Here is a 14,268-nt window from a genome sequence, read left to right on the forward strand (position 1 = left end):
TTCTACGAGGAGCTCGACGCTGCTGTCAACACCATCCCAAAAAATGAGCATCTGCTCCTTCTGGGAGACTTCAATGCCAGGGTAGGAGCATAAACGAAAATGGACAACTTCTGCTAGAGCTGTGCTGCTACCACAAGCTCTGCATCACAAACACCTTCTTCCAGACTAAGCCTCTGCACCAGGTATCCTGGAGACACCCCAGATCCAAACATTGGCACCAGCTCGACCTCATCATCACGTGGCGAGAGGCCCTTAACAGCGTGCTTCTCACAAGGACGTTTCACAGTGCTGACTGTGACACGGACCACTCACTAGTCCTCATCAAGGTCTAGCTTCGACCAAAACAGATCTATCACACCAAGCAGAAGGCCCGTCCACGCATCAATGCCAGCCGTTATACCAACCCGGCTGTCACACAACCCTTCCTCACCTCTCTTGACCAAGCACTCTGTGGACCATCAATCAGGAAAAGTGCTGTGGACAAATGGAAATGCTTAAGTGATACCATCAACGACCAAGCCATTGCAACATATGGGAAGAGAACGAGAAGAAATGCAGACTGGTTTGAGGCTAGTGCTGCAGTGATGGAGCCAGTTATAGTGGCAAAGCGTACCGCTTTCCTCAAGCACAAGGGAAACCCCTCACAGAGGAACCTTAACGCCTTGAAAAAGGCCAAGAGCGAAGCCCAGCGAATGGTACGTAGCTGTGCCAACAACTACTGGCTCGAGCTCTCCTCAAACATACAAAGGGCCTCAGACACGGGAGATATCAGGGGCATGTATGAGGGGATAAAGCAAGCAACCGGCCCGTCCATCAAGAAGACAGCGCCACTGAAAGCCAAGTCTGGTGAAGTCATCACTGACCGCAACAAGCAGATGGGAAGATGGGCCAAACACTACACGGAGTTATATGCCACTGAGAGCATTGTGTCAGAGGAGGGTCTAAAGGGAGTTGCAAACCTTCCTGTTATGAAGGAGCTTGACAAGGAACCCACGCAGGAAGAGCTCATCAAAGCTATTGACAACCTCGCATGCGGCAAGGCCCCAGGTGCTGACGGGATAACACCTGATATCATAAAACTTGGGAAACCTTCCTTACTGCCGCACCTTCACAATCTCCTCTGCCTCTGTTGGAAAGATGGAGCCGTCCCCCAGGATCTGCGTGACTCCAAGATTGTCACACTGTACAAGAACAAGGGAGACCGTATTGACTGTAATAATTACCGCAGCATCTCCCTGCTTAACATCGTGGGGAAAGTCTTCGCTCGTGTCGCCCTTGCTAGACTCCACCTCCTTGCAGAACGTGCCTACCCTGAGTCACAATGTGGCTTTAGGGCAGCAAGATCCACAGTGGAAATGATTTTCACCCTTTGGCAGCTGCAGGAGAAGTGCTGCGAACAGAGGAGACCCTTGTATCTCGCCTTTGTCGATCTCACTAAAGCATTCGACCTTGTCAGCAGTGATGGTCTCTTCAAGATACTTGCAAAGATCGGCTGTCCCCCAAAACTCCTCGCCGTCATAAGATCATTCCACGAAAACACACAGGGTTCCGTCTGTTGGGAAGGAGGAACATCAGAGGCCTTTCTAAACCGCAGCGGTGTAAAACAGGGCTGCGTTCTTGCGCCAACCCTCTTTGGAATTTTCTTCTCCCTCGTTCTGTCTACTGCTTTCGGCACATGTTCTGAAGGTGTCTCCCTACACACGAGAGCTGATGGGAAACTTTTCAACCTTGCCCGTTTGCGCTCCAAGACCAAAGTGACCAATGTCCTGCTTTTTGCTGATGATGCAGCTCTATCATCCCACACAGAGTCCGGGCTCCACGGGCTGATAGACAGGCTTTCATCTGCCTGTAAAGAGTTTGGTCTCACCATCAGCCTAAAGAATACCAATGTCATGGGCCAAGATGCTGAAACTCCACTCTCCATTTCCGTCGACAATCAAACTCTGGAATGTGTCAACACGTTTATATACCTTGGATCCGCAATCTACAGTGACTTGTCTCTCGACACAGAACGTGCCTCCCGTCTTGCAAGAGCCGCCACAGTGATGGCCAGGCTGTCCAAAAGAGTATGGTCGAACAACCAGCTATCCACGCGCACTAAACTCCAGGTCTACCAAGCCTGCGCATTAGCACACTGATGTATGGCAGCGAGGCCTGGACCACCTACACCAGACATGAGAAACAGCTAAACATCTTCCACCTGCGCTGTCTTCGCCGCATCCTGGGAATCTCATGGCAGGACAAAATTCCGAACATTGAAGTCCTGGATTGTGCTCACTCCACCAGCCTGTTCACCATGCTCAGCCAACACCACCTCAGATGGCTTGGCCATGTCCACAGGATGGACCCCAGCCGGCTCCCCAGAGCTGTCCTGTACGGCGAATTGTCAACAGGCTACAGACCCCATTGGTCACCCCCGACTGCGTTTAAAGGACGTTTGCAAACGTGACATGAAACAGGCAGACATCGACCACAACAACTGGGAGGAAGCTGCAAAAGACCGCGACGTTTGGAGGCAGACTGTTGCCACAGGAACCCGCCGTGCCGAGGAGAAGCACATCTTCTTGTTGCAGGCGAGGAGACAAAAGCGGAAACTGTGTGACGCGGGACCTGCTCCTGTGTCAGAACCCTCCCCATACGTCTGCGCCAACTGCACCAGAGACTGTCACTCCAGAGTGGGGCTGTACAGCCACAGCCGCCCCTGCAAGAAAGAATGAACTCCCCCAGAACCCATCGTCACTACTGACGGACGCATGCCTATGATGATGATGATCCTAATAACCACAAGTATTATTTAAAACATTAAAACAATACTAACAACACCAAAAATCAGTGGAAAGTTGTTCTTATCTGTTAGATCCGTAGCTTTAAAGTTACTAGCGCTAGCTTATTAGCATGTAGCATTATCTTCTTCTACTTTATTTATTTAACAAAACACTAAATTGGCCCTAGTGTGTGAATGTTGTCTGTCTATCTGTGTTGGCCCTGCGATGAGGTGGCGACTTGTCCAGGGTGTACACCGCCTTCTGCCCGAATGCAGCTGGGATAGGCTCCAGCACCCCCACGACCCCGAAAGGGACAAGCGGTAGAGACATTGATGGATGGATAGCTAAACAAGCTGAAATGACTACAAGTGTACGCGAGGCACACTGCGTATGGCCATCAGTCACATTAGAGCAGTCCTTCTCAAATAGTGGGGCGGGCCCATCGCTGTGCGATGCCAGGGGGAGGGTCGGGGGGCGAACATGTGACCGTGGGAAACATGCTTTTTTAGCACTTGGCTTCACTCTACCCATGGTGGGAGAAGAGGAAAGGCCTGTGTGTTGTTTACTTTAATGTTAATAAACTTACAATGTTATGCAGAGGTACACACACACACACCCACACACACACACACACACACACGTGCGCACACACACACACACACACACCGACAAAACACGAAAATGGCAGGAAATGCATATTTTTTGAAAACTTTTTTTCGCTAAAATTAACCCTTACACAAACATTTTAAAAACAGACTTGCTGCACCATCACAATACTGGTCCTGTAGTTGTAGGAGATGTCTCAAAACGTCATCAGGAGTCCCAATAAAACCCGAAAATTGCAGAAAATGCATATTTTTTGAAAACATTTTTTCGCTAAACTGTCGCAAGCGGTGAGACCCTTACACAAAAATGTAAAAAACGGACTTGCTGCACCATCATAATACTGGTCCTGTAGTTGTAGGAGATGTCTCAAAACGTCATCAGAAGTCCCGATAAAACCCGAAAATGGCAGAAAATGCATATTTTTTGAAAACTTTTTTTCGCTAAAATGTCGTAAGGGGGACACAAATTCAAAAAAATTGACTTGCTTCAGCTCTCTCTCTCTCTCTCTCTCTCTCTCTCTCTCTCTCTCTCTCTCTCTCTCTCTCTCTCTCTCTCTCTCTCTTCTCTCTCTCTCTCTCTCTCTCTCTCTCTCTTTCTCTCTCATTTGTTACCTTCTTGAGACCTCCGAAACATGCCTATCTGTTTAGGCCCACCCTTTCTAGATATATAAAGATTTGTATTTACAACATTAATAATATATATATATATATATATATATATATATATATATATATATATATATATATATATATATATATATATATATATATATATATATAATTGGTTTTTAATCTTCATTATTTATTTCAAGTTATTACAGTATGTCTCTATATACTTTACATATATATATACATTTTTTAAAATTAATTTTGGCCAAAGGGGTCGCACTTCAATTTCTTACACACACTTGTTATTACGTATGTTGGCCAGAGGGGGAGCACTTCAAATTTTTAAAGTTAAAGTTAAGTTAAAGTTAAAACCGACACACAGTCAAGGCTAACGACTACAAAAAATGGGACCCGTTGCCTCCCAGCATCAAGGGTTGGAATTGGGGGTTAAATCACCAAATGATTCCCGAGTGCGGCGCACGCTGCTGCTCACTGCTCCCCTCACCTCCCAGGGGATGGAACAAGGGGATGGGTCAAATGCAGAGGACAAATTTCACCACACCTAGTGTGTGTGTGACTATCATTGGAGCTTTAACTTTAACATGTAGTCGATACCACATTGGTTAGATTGATCAATTTAAAACATTTTTTTTAACCACAAATAGTTTTTTATGTCACAGTTCTGCTTAATTCCATGCTCTAGAGCTTTAAGGCAGTGGTAAAGACACAATTTGGACGTGTTCACTATGAGCTGTGCTTGCTTGTATGCTGTGTATTGATAGCAAACATATACTGCTATGCAAGCTGTACACTGACCACTCTAAAGTACATCCAATTTCTAAAGTAGTGTCCCTTTGGAAGTTATTGCTGAAATGTGAGAGAATTGTGCTCACTTTTGGGAAACATCCAATCCTAGTTCAAGTAAACTCAACCCTATGACATGGTGACTTATGTCAGTGTTTAGATAGTGTCCACTGATGACACACTATTTGCCAACAACATGTCGGGTCAAATACAAGACGAGTACTGTCAAAGTCAATCTTTTGAAAAAGGTGAACACTTATTATGCTGTAAAAAAACAGGCTCTGGTATCCCCAGTGAGACAGTGGTGTTGGATGTTGAATAGCTAAAGAGATAGATACAAAAACAGAGCAAAATATTACCATTAGAAAAATTGGGAAAATAAAGAATGGCACCATCCTAACATTGTTGTTTCTCTCTCACACGCACACGCACACGCACACGCACACGCACACGCACACGCACACAAACACACACACACACACACACACACACACACACACACACACACACACACACACACACTTCCCCTCACACGCACACACAAACAGTGCATACTGGGGCAGTGATGACTCATCGTCTCACGCACACACACACACACACACACACACACACACACACACACACACACACATACACACACTCACACACACACGCACGCACGCACGCACGCACGCACACACACACACACACACACACACACACACACACACACACACACACACACACACACACACACACACACACACACACACACACACACACACACACACACACACACAGAGAGAGGCAATGGGCATGATGGGCATGATAACTGGGATAAATATCACTCTAGCGGTGACATAACTACCAGACAACATGGCAAACACCTGCTACAGCATTAATGAACAACGGTGTGTGTGTGTGTGTGTGTGTGTGTGTGTGTGTGTGTGTGTGTGTGTGTGTGTGTGTGTGTGTGTGTGTGTGTGTGTGTGTGTGTGTGTGTGTGTGTGTGTGTGTGTGTGTATGTGTGTGATGGGTATGTGAGGTAACAACAGTTATGGTGCAGTTTAAAGGGAACGGAAAGAAAGACAAAAAAGAAGCATGGAGTCATGTTCACTTGCTTTGACGTCTGTTTACTCACACCAATTAATTAATTGGCAGAGCGAGGGAGCTTAGGGACATTAGTGTTGTTATGTAATTTACTTTATTTTAATCTAGATTGAAGATTTATTATTATTTCCACATTGCATGTCTTCTACTTTAGCTGGATTGTAAGCGTGTACCTAATGAGGTGTCCGATGACCATAGGTCTTCTTAGTTGCTCTATTGCAGTGGTTCTCAACCTTTTTTCAGTGATGTACCCCCTGTGAACATTTTTTTTAATTCAAGTACCCCCTAATCAGAGCAAAGCATTTTTGGTTGAAAAAAAGAGATAACGAAGTAAAATACAGCACTATGTCATCAGTTTCTGATTTATTAAATTGTACAACAGTGCAAAAATATTGCTCATTTGTTGTGGTCTTTCTTGAACTATTTGGAAAAAAAGATATAAAAATAACTAAAAACTTGTTAAAAAATAAACAAGTGATTCAATTATAAATAAAGATTTCTACACATAGAAGTAATCATCAACTTAAAGTGCCCTCTTTGGGGATTGTAATAGAGATCCATCTGGATTCATGAACTTAATTTTAAACATTTCTTCACAAAAAAATAAATCTTTAACATCAATATTTATGGAACATGTCCACAAAAAATCTAGCTGTCAACACTGAATATTGCATTGTTGCATTTATTTTCACAGTTCTTTTTGACAGACATTTAAAAAAAATCTCACGTACTCCTTGGCATACCTTCAAGTACCCCCAGGGGTACGCGTACCCCCATTTGTGAACCACTGCTCTATTGTATAATATTACATATTACATCTGCTGGTCTATTGTTCACATTTCACAAGAAGAAAAACTTAACGAGGCCAAAAAATATTAGTAAAAACCTAGCATTTTTTTCCACAATGGTAACATTACAAGAATCAACGCACCATTACGCGAGAAAAAAATTGTACGAGAATATTGTTGTAAATTTGAAAATATTTGTTGTGATATATGTTCATGCATTATGCATAAGTAATATGGTATATTGTATTGTGAAATATAATACTTTTGATGATATCTAAAATAAATACATATATACATAGAATACGTATATACATAAGAAGAATTGAAGGATGAAAAATCTTGAAATAAAGCAACATTTCTGTCACTTTTTTAGACAAAAGTGTCAATAATGCAAGATAATAGTTTATATATACATATATACTCAGTAATATATTATAGTGTATATAATAATTATATGTAAATACAATTACAACAGGAAAAATATATATATTACAGGAAAACAACAACACAAGAACATCTGGTCGAAAATAACTATAATGGTTACCATAGATTGTATTAAAAGAATACCAAACTATTTTTTTAAACTGAAACAACAAACTGTACAGTTTTCATTTTAAGGAAAACAACTAAGTACTACTTTTGGTTTATTCTTGTAATATGACGACTTTATTGCTGTAAATTCCATCCATCCATCCATTTTCTACCGCTTGTCCCTTTTGGGGTCGTGGGGGTGCTGGAGCCTATCTCAGCTGCATTCGGGCGGAAGGCGGGGTACACCGTGGACAAGTCGCCACCTCATCACAGGGCCTTGCTGTAAATTATCATTGAAAATATATCATTTGTACAGTCATCAAATGACTCCTTAAATTGTAAAACGGTAAATTAGTAACATACTCTGTGAGCTTGTATGCATGTAATGAAGGGAACTAAAACCTTTATCATATGTGTTTCTATACCACATGTCATTTGATGGTGCAGGTGTACCCAATGTTGTGTCTCCCTCACCTTGCAGCCTTTGGAACACGGCAATGGCGGCTCGGCATGGTAGCGGTTGGCGCCGTGCAAGCCGGCGTAGTGGCAGCAGGGGTACGGCGAGGGGAAGTGTGTGTTACACAGCTCGTCAGAGAAAGGACACTTTGGGCAGATGAGACCTTTGCCCTGGACCTTCTCCACGCTCACCTTGGGATTCCTCATCCATCTTCGCACCTTATTAGAGAAATGTAAAGGTGTCATTACACTTAAGTTAAAGTTAAAAGTTAAAGTACCAATGATTGTCACACACACTTGACAGCAAAACAAGTATTGGAGTTTGCAGACCAATGTGTGCCTTGTTGAAGCTTGTCTGAACAAATCTTGAGCTGTCGGTTTGACTTGTTTGTGTAAAAAGTGCAGCGACTTTCAAAGAACTGTGAACAAGAACTGTGCAGCCTTAATGGTCAATGAGGCTGTGGTCCAACAGCACCACGCTGAGCTTGAGACACAGGGAACATATTTGACCGACCTATTTTGTGTACCAACATCTATAACAGGGGTTCCCAAACTACGCCGCATCCTGCCCGCCAGCGTCCAAAATCAGGCCCGTGGGAAATCCCAAGTTAAAAAATTAAAAAAATTAAAAACATTTATTTATTTATTTTTTAATGTTTTTTTTAATTATAATTTTTTTAAATGTGTCCTTCTACTGCTCGGGGTCTCCCAGCCACTCAGGCAAATCATATTGTCTAAAAATGCATTTTCCCATCGATAACGTGACATCATCGTGCTCGGAATATATATATATATATATATATATATATATATATATATATATATATATATATATATATATATATATATATATATATATATAGTAAAGCAAATAGAACTAGATGTTTTAATCCCTTGGTAAGTAGGAACAATCCTGACAGTAGCAGTCGGTGTGGAGTGGTGAAAGGGAGGGTAAGTATGTCATTGGGGTCTTCGGGTGGGCACCCTGCTTCATCGACGTTTCGTTGATTGAAGCCCACGATGTCTCCAGAGGGCTCAATGGTGTACCTAGCGTCCCAGGTACACCCCCCTCCATGCCACACCCTCCGTTTCCCACTCCTTGCTGTTAGACTTTGGCCATTTCACCAACGGCTTACGTCCTTGCATGTTTTCCTTTTTGCGGTGTACTGGGTATGGTCTTGGACTGGTGGTTCTGCCTGAAGCTTCCCCCTCATCCTGCGGGGTGCTGATGCTCTGCGGACTGTGGGTTTCTTCCTGCCGCTGAGTTTCATTCGACTGATTTAACCTTCTTCTTAACAGAAGCCGGTCAATGCGGGGCCCTGGGTTAGGGGTTTTCAGGCATTTCTTCCATCCTTGGTGAACTTTAAGACCATGGGTTGATGTTACTTTAGCCCAACCACACACACACGTCTGAAGAACATGTTCAACTGCTGGTTTCTCAAGAGTGTTACTACTACCTTCATTCATTGTCGTGTCCATTCCAAGGGTCGTTACCGGGAGATCAGCCTGTGAGTCTTCTTGCGCCCCTGCTCTCGCAGACTCTAGGGGTATTGTTCTTCTTGAACTTTCTGTAGCCAGATAAGGTGGCTCTTGTGCCCTAGCCCTAATAGGGTGACGGAGCCTGCTGCTGTGGGTAGCTAGCCCATAACAGCCCCGTTGGGGTCTATTTCTTCCTGTCAGCTGTCTTTACAAGCTGTCACATGGTCTTTCCCATGTCGTCAGCTGCACTTTCACAACAGTCACTGGGTTTTTCTTCCAGAAGATCAGTAAAGCAAATAGAACTAGATGTTTCAATCCCTTGGTAAGTAGGAAAAATCCTGACGGTAGCAGTCGGTGTGGAGTGGTGAAAGGGAGGGTAAGTATGTCATTGGGGTCTTCGGGTGGGCACCCTGCTTCATCGACGTTTCGTTGATTGAAGCCCACGACGTCTCCAGAGGGCTCAACGGTGTACCTAGCGTCCCAGGTACACCCCCCTCCATGCCACACCCTCCGTTTCCCACTCCTTGCTGTTAGACTTTGGCCATTTCACCAACGGCTTACGTCCTTGCATGTTTTCCTTTTTGCGGTGTACTGGGTATGGTCTTGGACTGGTGGTTCTGCCTGAAGCTTCCCCCTCATCCTGCAGGGTGCTGATGCTCTGCGGACTGTGGGTTTCTTCCTGCTGCTGAGTTTCATCCGACTGATTTAACCTTCTTCTTAACAGAAGCCGGTCAATATATATATATATATATATATATATATATATATATATACAGCCCAGCCCCTGACCAAATTTTTTTAATCCAATGCGGTGGGGACCCCTGGTCTATAACTTTAAATGAGCAGCAATACAGTAGTAATTATGAGGGAAAATGTTTCTTGTAACACAGGAAAGAGGTTGAAATTTGATTAGATAAAAGAAACATAAGCATACATAGTTTGTACAAAATAAGCAACATAGTTTGTACAAAATATCTAAAATTACAAGAATCAAATCGAATTTTAAACTTGCAGTTATATCAAAATAAAAGAAAACTTGTTAACATTTCTTGTAGAAAAAAACACGTTAACATGAGAATAAAGTAGTAGTTTTTTTGAGGAAATAATCTTAATACAACAAAAATATGTCAACATTTTACAAAAACAATTATTTAGAGCAGTGTTTTTCAACCACTGTGCCGTGGCACACTAGTGTGCCATGAGTGAGTCTGCCGTGGGAGATTATGTAATTTCACCTAATTCAGTTAAAATATTTTTTGCAAACCAGTAATGATAATCCGCAAATGTGCCGTTGTTGAGTGGGTAAAAGGGTATCTAACACTTAAACCAAAAATAAACAAAAGGCGAGTGCCGCTGAGTGGCGCTAAGTGCCGCTAAGAAAAGGCATTGAAGCTTAGGGATGGCTTTGCAAAACGAAACTAAAACTGAACTGGCTGCAATGTAAACAAAAACAGAATGCTGGACGACAGCAAAGACTTACAGCGTGTTGAGCACAAAGTACAAAGTACATCCGTACATGACAATCAACAATGTCCCCACAAAGAAGGATAGCGTCCGCACAACTTAAACAGTCTTGATTGCTAAAACAAAGCAGGCGCGGGAAATAGCGTTCAAGGAAGACATGAAACTGCTACAGGAAAATACCAACAAAGGAGGAAAAGCCACCAAAATAGGAGCGCAAGACAAGAACTAAAACACTACACACAGGAAAACACCAAAAAACTCTAAATAAGTCACGGCGTGATGTGACAGGTCGTGACAGTACACCAACGTTGAGACAAGAGCTATAGGGATGCATGCTTGGTTATGGCTTGAATTCATAACCAACAATTACGAGAACGACTTTTTATTGTCAATATCGGCTGCTGAGGTTCGTTTTTTAATGTTTTCTGCTGGTGGTGTGACTCAGAATTTTTTCAATTAAAAAAAATGTGCTTTGGCTCAGAAAAGGTTGAAAAACACTGATTTAGAGAGGTAAAAATCTGTGTAGTTGCATATAGAGGTTAGATAGAAGTTGAAACTTACAATAGTAATCACACGCAAAAGAGTAAGAATATCACTAAAATAATAGGGCGCTATTTCCTAATAATCGGGACTTTATTGATAGTTTTTTTCTCAGTGAGAAGATAGCCTATGTTATACTATACCACATGGCTCATCCTGCTGTACACACACACAGAAAAACAAACACACACATGCACACGCACACAAACGATGATGTGATGTTTATGATGGGGCGACATGTCGGGACTAAATGTGAAGAATGGAAAAACCTTGAATGCTGCGGGTCAACATGATAACTGATGAGCACACACGAGTCACATGGCACACTAATGACATAAGCTAACAAGTAAATTCCTTAATTTCCTTGTTTGAATATAACTCACGTCATTTTCGGATGTCTTTTGTTCTGTCTATAGAACAGGGATATTCAACTAAATTGTTTTGGGGGCCACATTTCCAGAAAGCAAAGGACTGGAGGGCTGGACTCCACTATTTGTCTTATTTTGTATATTCCATAGAACCAGTGTCCCCTACACCAGTGGTCCCCAACCATCGGGCCGCGGCCCGGTACCGGTCCGTGGATCGATTGGTACCGCAAAAGAAATTTAAAAAAATTAAAAAAATAAAAAAATATATATTTAAAAAAAAAAATTAAATCAGCATAAAAAACACAAGATACACTTACAATTATTGCAACAACCCAAAAAACCTCCCTCCCCCATTCACACTCATTCACACTCATTCGCACAAAAGGGTTGTTTCTTTCTGTTATTAATATTTCTGGTTCCTACATTGTATATCAATATAGATCAATACAGTCTGCAGGGATACAGTCCGTAAGCACACATGATTGTATTTACTTATGACAAAAAAATAAAAAAATAAAATTAAAATTAAAATTGCAGATGGCTCCTGTGATAGTGTTTACTCACATGTCTCCTCTGTACTCAGCCATGCAATCATTTGTCCATATAGTTGCACTTGTATTTATGTTGTGTGTGTACGTATGTGATAATGGGGGATATGGGTCACCGGGGTATTGTTTTTAACTTTGTAAAGCACTTTGTGTTGCATTTCTTTTATGGGTTATACTTGTATAGCGCTTTTCTACCTTCAAGGTACTCAAAGCGCTTTGACACTATTTCCACATTCACCCATTCATACACACATTCACACATTCACACACTGATGGCGGGAGATGCCATGCAAGGCCCTAACCACGACCCATCAGGAGCAAGGGTGAAGTGTCTTGCTCAAGGACACAACGGACGTGACAAGGTTGGTAGAAGGTGGGGATTGAACCAGGAACCCTCAGGTTGCTGGCACGGCCACTCTCCCAACTGCGCCACGCCGTCCCCATGATGGGTGAATTGGTACAGAGATGGTTGTCCTTCTGGAAGGTTGTCCTATCTCTGCAGAGGAATGGACCTCTCCGATCCATCACTCAAGGACGTCCGAGTGCAACATTAACAACCATGAAAATTCCTGTTGTTAAACGACGGATAGGCAGGCTACCAAAGGTAAATATTGTACAATAGTATTACATTATTTAATAAAACTACAAAAAGGCATACAACATGATAACATTGTGGTGTTTTGGGGGGGCCAAGCAAGGATTAAATTGATTGCAATGGATGGCCCTAATTTGAGGTATGAGTGTTTTGAGTTGGAACCAAATTGAGCCCGTAAGTTGATGTATTTCAGTCCAACTAGGCCAGACAGTCATTATTGTGTCAATAGCTGGCAACACAAGCGAGTACACCTCAGAGTGAGCAAGTCCAAATTTTGTTTAAAAGGCTGAATATTAAGTGTAGGGTTGTCCTGATACCAATATTTTGGTATCGGTACTGTTGCCAAAATGTATTTTGATACTTTTCTAAATAAAGAGACCACAAAAAATTGCGTTATTGGCTAAATAAGATAGTGAACATACAAGACAACTTGTCTTTTAGTAGTAAGTAAACAAACAAAGGCTCCTAATTTGACAAATGCAGTAATATATTGTGTCATTTATCAACCTATTATTTTGTCAACAGTATGAAGGACAAACTGTTGTCATTTTTGACAAAATGTATGAAAAGAGCTTTATAAATACAGTGTGATTGATTGATATGAAACCGTTCTTGTATTGGATCTTGTAAGGCAGTGGTCCCCAACAACCGGGCCGATTGGTACCGGGCCGTGCAAGAAATAAAAAATAAAAAAAAATAAAAAATTTTTTTTTAAATTAAATCAACATAAAAAACACGATATATACATATTGTGTATGTGTATGTCAATATACATCAATACAGTCTGCAGGGATACAGTGCGAAAGCACACATGATTGTATTTCTTTATGAAAAAAAAAAATAAAAAAAATCACCCCCCATCCCACCACAAACCGCCCCACCCCCCACCCCCACCCCCCACCCCCCACCACCCGGTCCGTGGGACAAATTTTCAAGCGTTGACCGGTCCCCAGCTACAAAAAGGTTGGGGACCACTGTTGTAAGGTGTGTGCAGGTAGGTGAACCCCAATGAAGTGGCCAGTGAGTGTACTCTCACCACCCGAAGAAACCATTTAATGTCACCAACCATTGACATCGCACAGGAAATGAGCCTTGTCGTCTAGTTCTGCAGCACGAGCAGAGTTGATCCGAAATGATATACAATATAGAGCCTGGCCCAGCGGGGTGACATCATCATTTCCATGTATTTCTTTCCTTCTTGCCCAGCAGACACTTGTGGTGCGCGCACACGCAACAGTGTTTTGTGAAGCGTGTGCACACAGTAAACACAGCACATGATCAGCACCGCCCGCTTACAATGACATCATCTTTGGCATACACACATGACACACACACAATGAGAATGTGTGTGCATGTGTAGGCAGAGACTCTAAAGCTATCCTTCAACATGTTTGTTTTTGTGCGTGTCATCCCAACTCACCTTCCTCTTCACAAACTGGAAAGGAGAGCACTTCTTGAAAGAAAACGCTGACTTCTCTCCTCCATTTGCACCTGCTTCTCCTCCTCCACCGCCTCCTCCTCCTCCTCTGTTGACCAGCTTCATGGCCGACACTGGCACCCCACTTGCCTCCGTAGATCCCAGTGTGACGGGCGGAGAGACTGACACAGAAAGCGCAGGGTTAGGGCA

The 14,268-nt window shown here is 42.7% G+C and overlaps 1 protein-coding gene across 1 annotated transcript in view; it reads right to left on the reverse strand.

The window, feature by feature from the left end:
• The window catches only part of sgk1 (serum/glucocorticoid regulated kinase 1), an 82,202-nt gene extending 68,003 nt beyond the window's left edge, over positions 1-14,199 (reverse strand). The window contains exons 1-2 of the mRNA XM_062044689.1: positions 14,062-14,199; positions 7,666-7,866 (exon numbers count right to left, since the gene is read on the reverse strand). Coding sequence (XP_061900673.1) covers positions 7,666-7,866; positions 14,062-14,184 — 324 coding nt within the window. The 5' untranslated portion in view covers positions 14,185-14,199. The remainder of the gene's footprint in view (positions 1-7,665; positions 7,867-14,061) is intronic.
• Positions 14,200-14,268: the final 69 nt, after the last annotated feature.

This window comes from Entelurus aequoreus, linkage group LG04 (genome assembly GCF_033978785.1).
Source record: "Entelurus aequoreus isolate RoL-2023_Sb linkage group LG04, RoL_Eaeq_v1.1, whole genome shotgun sequence".
NCBI classification, from domain to species: Eukaryota; Metazoa; Chordata; class Actinopteri; order Syngnathiformes; family Syngnathidae; genus Entelurus; species Entelurus aequoreus.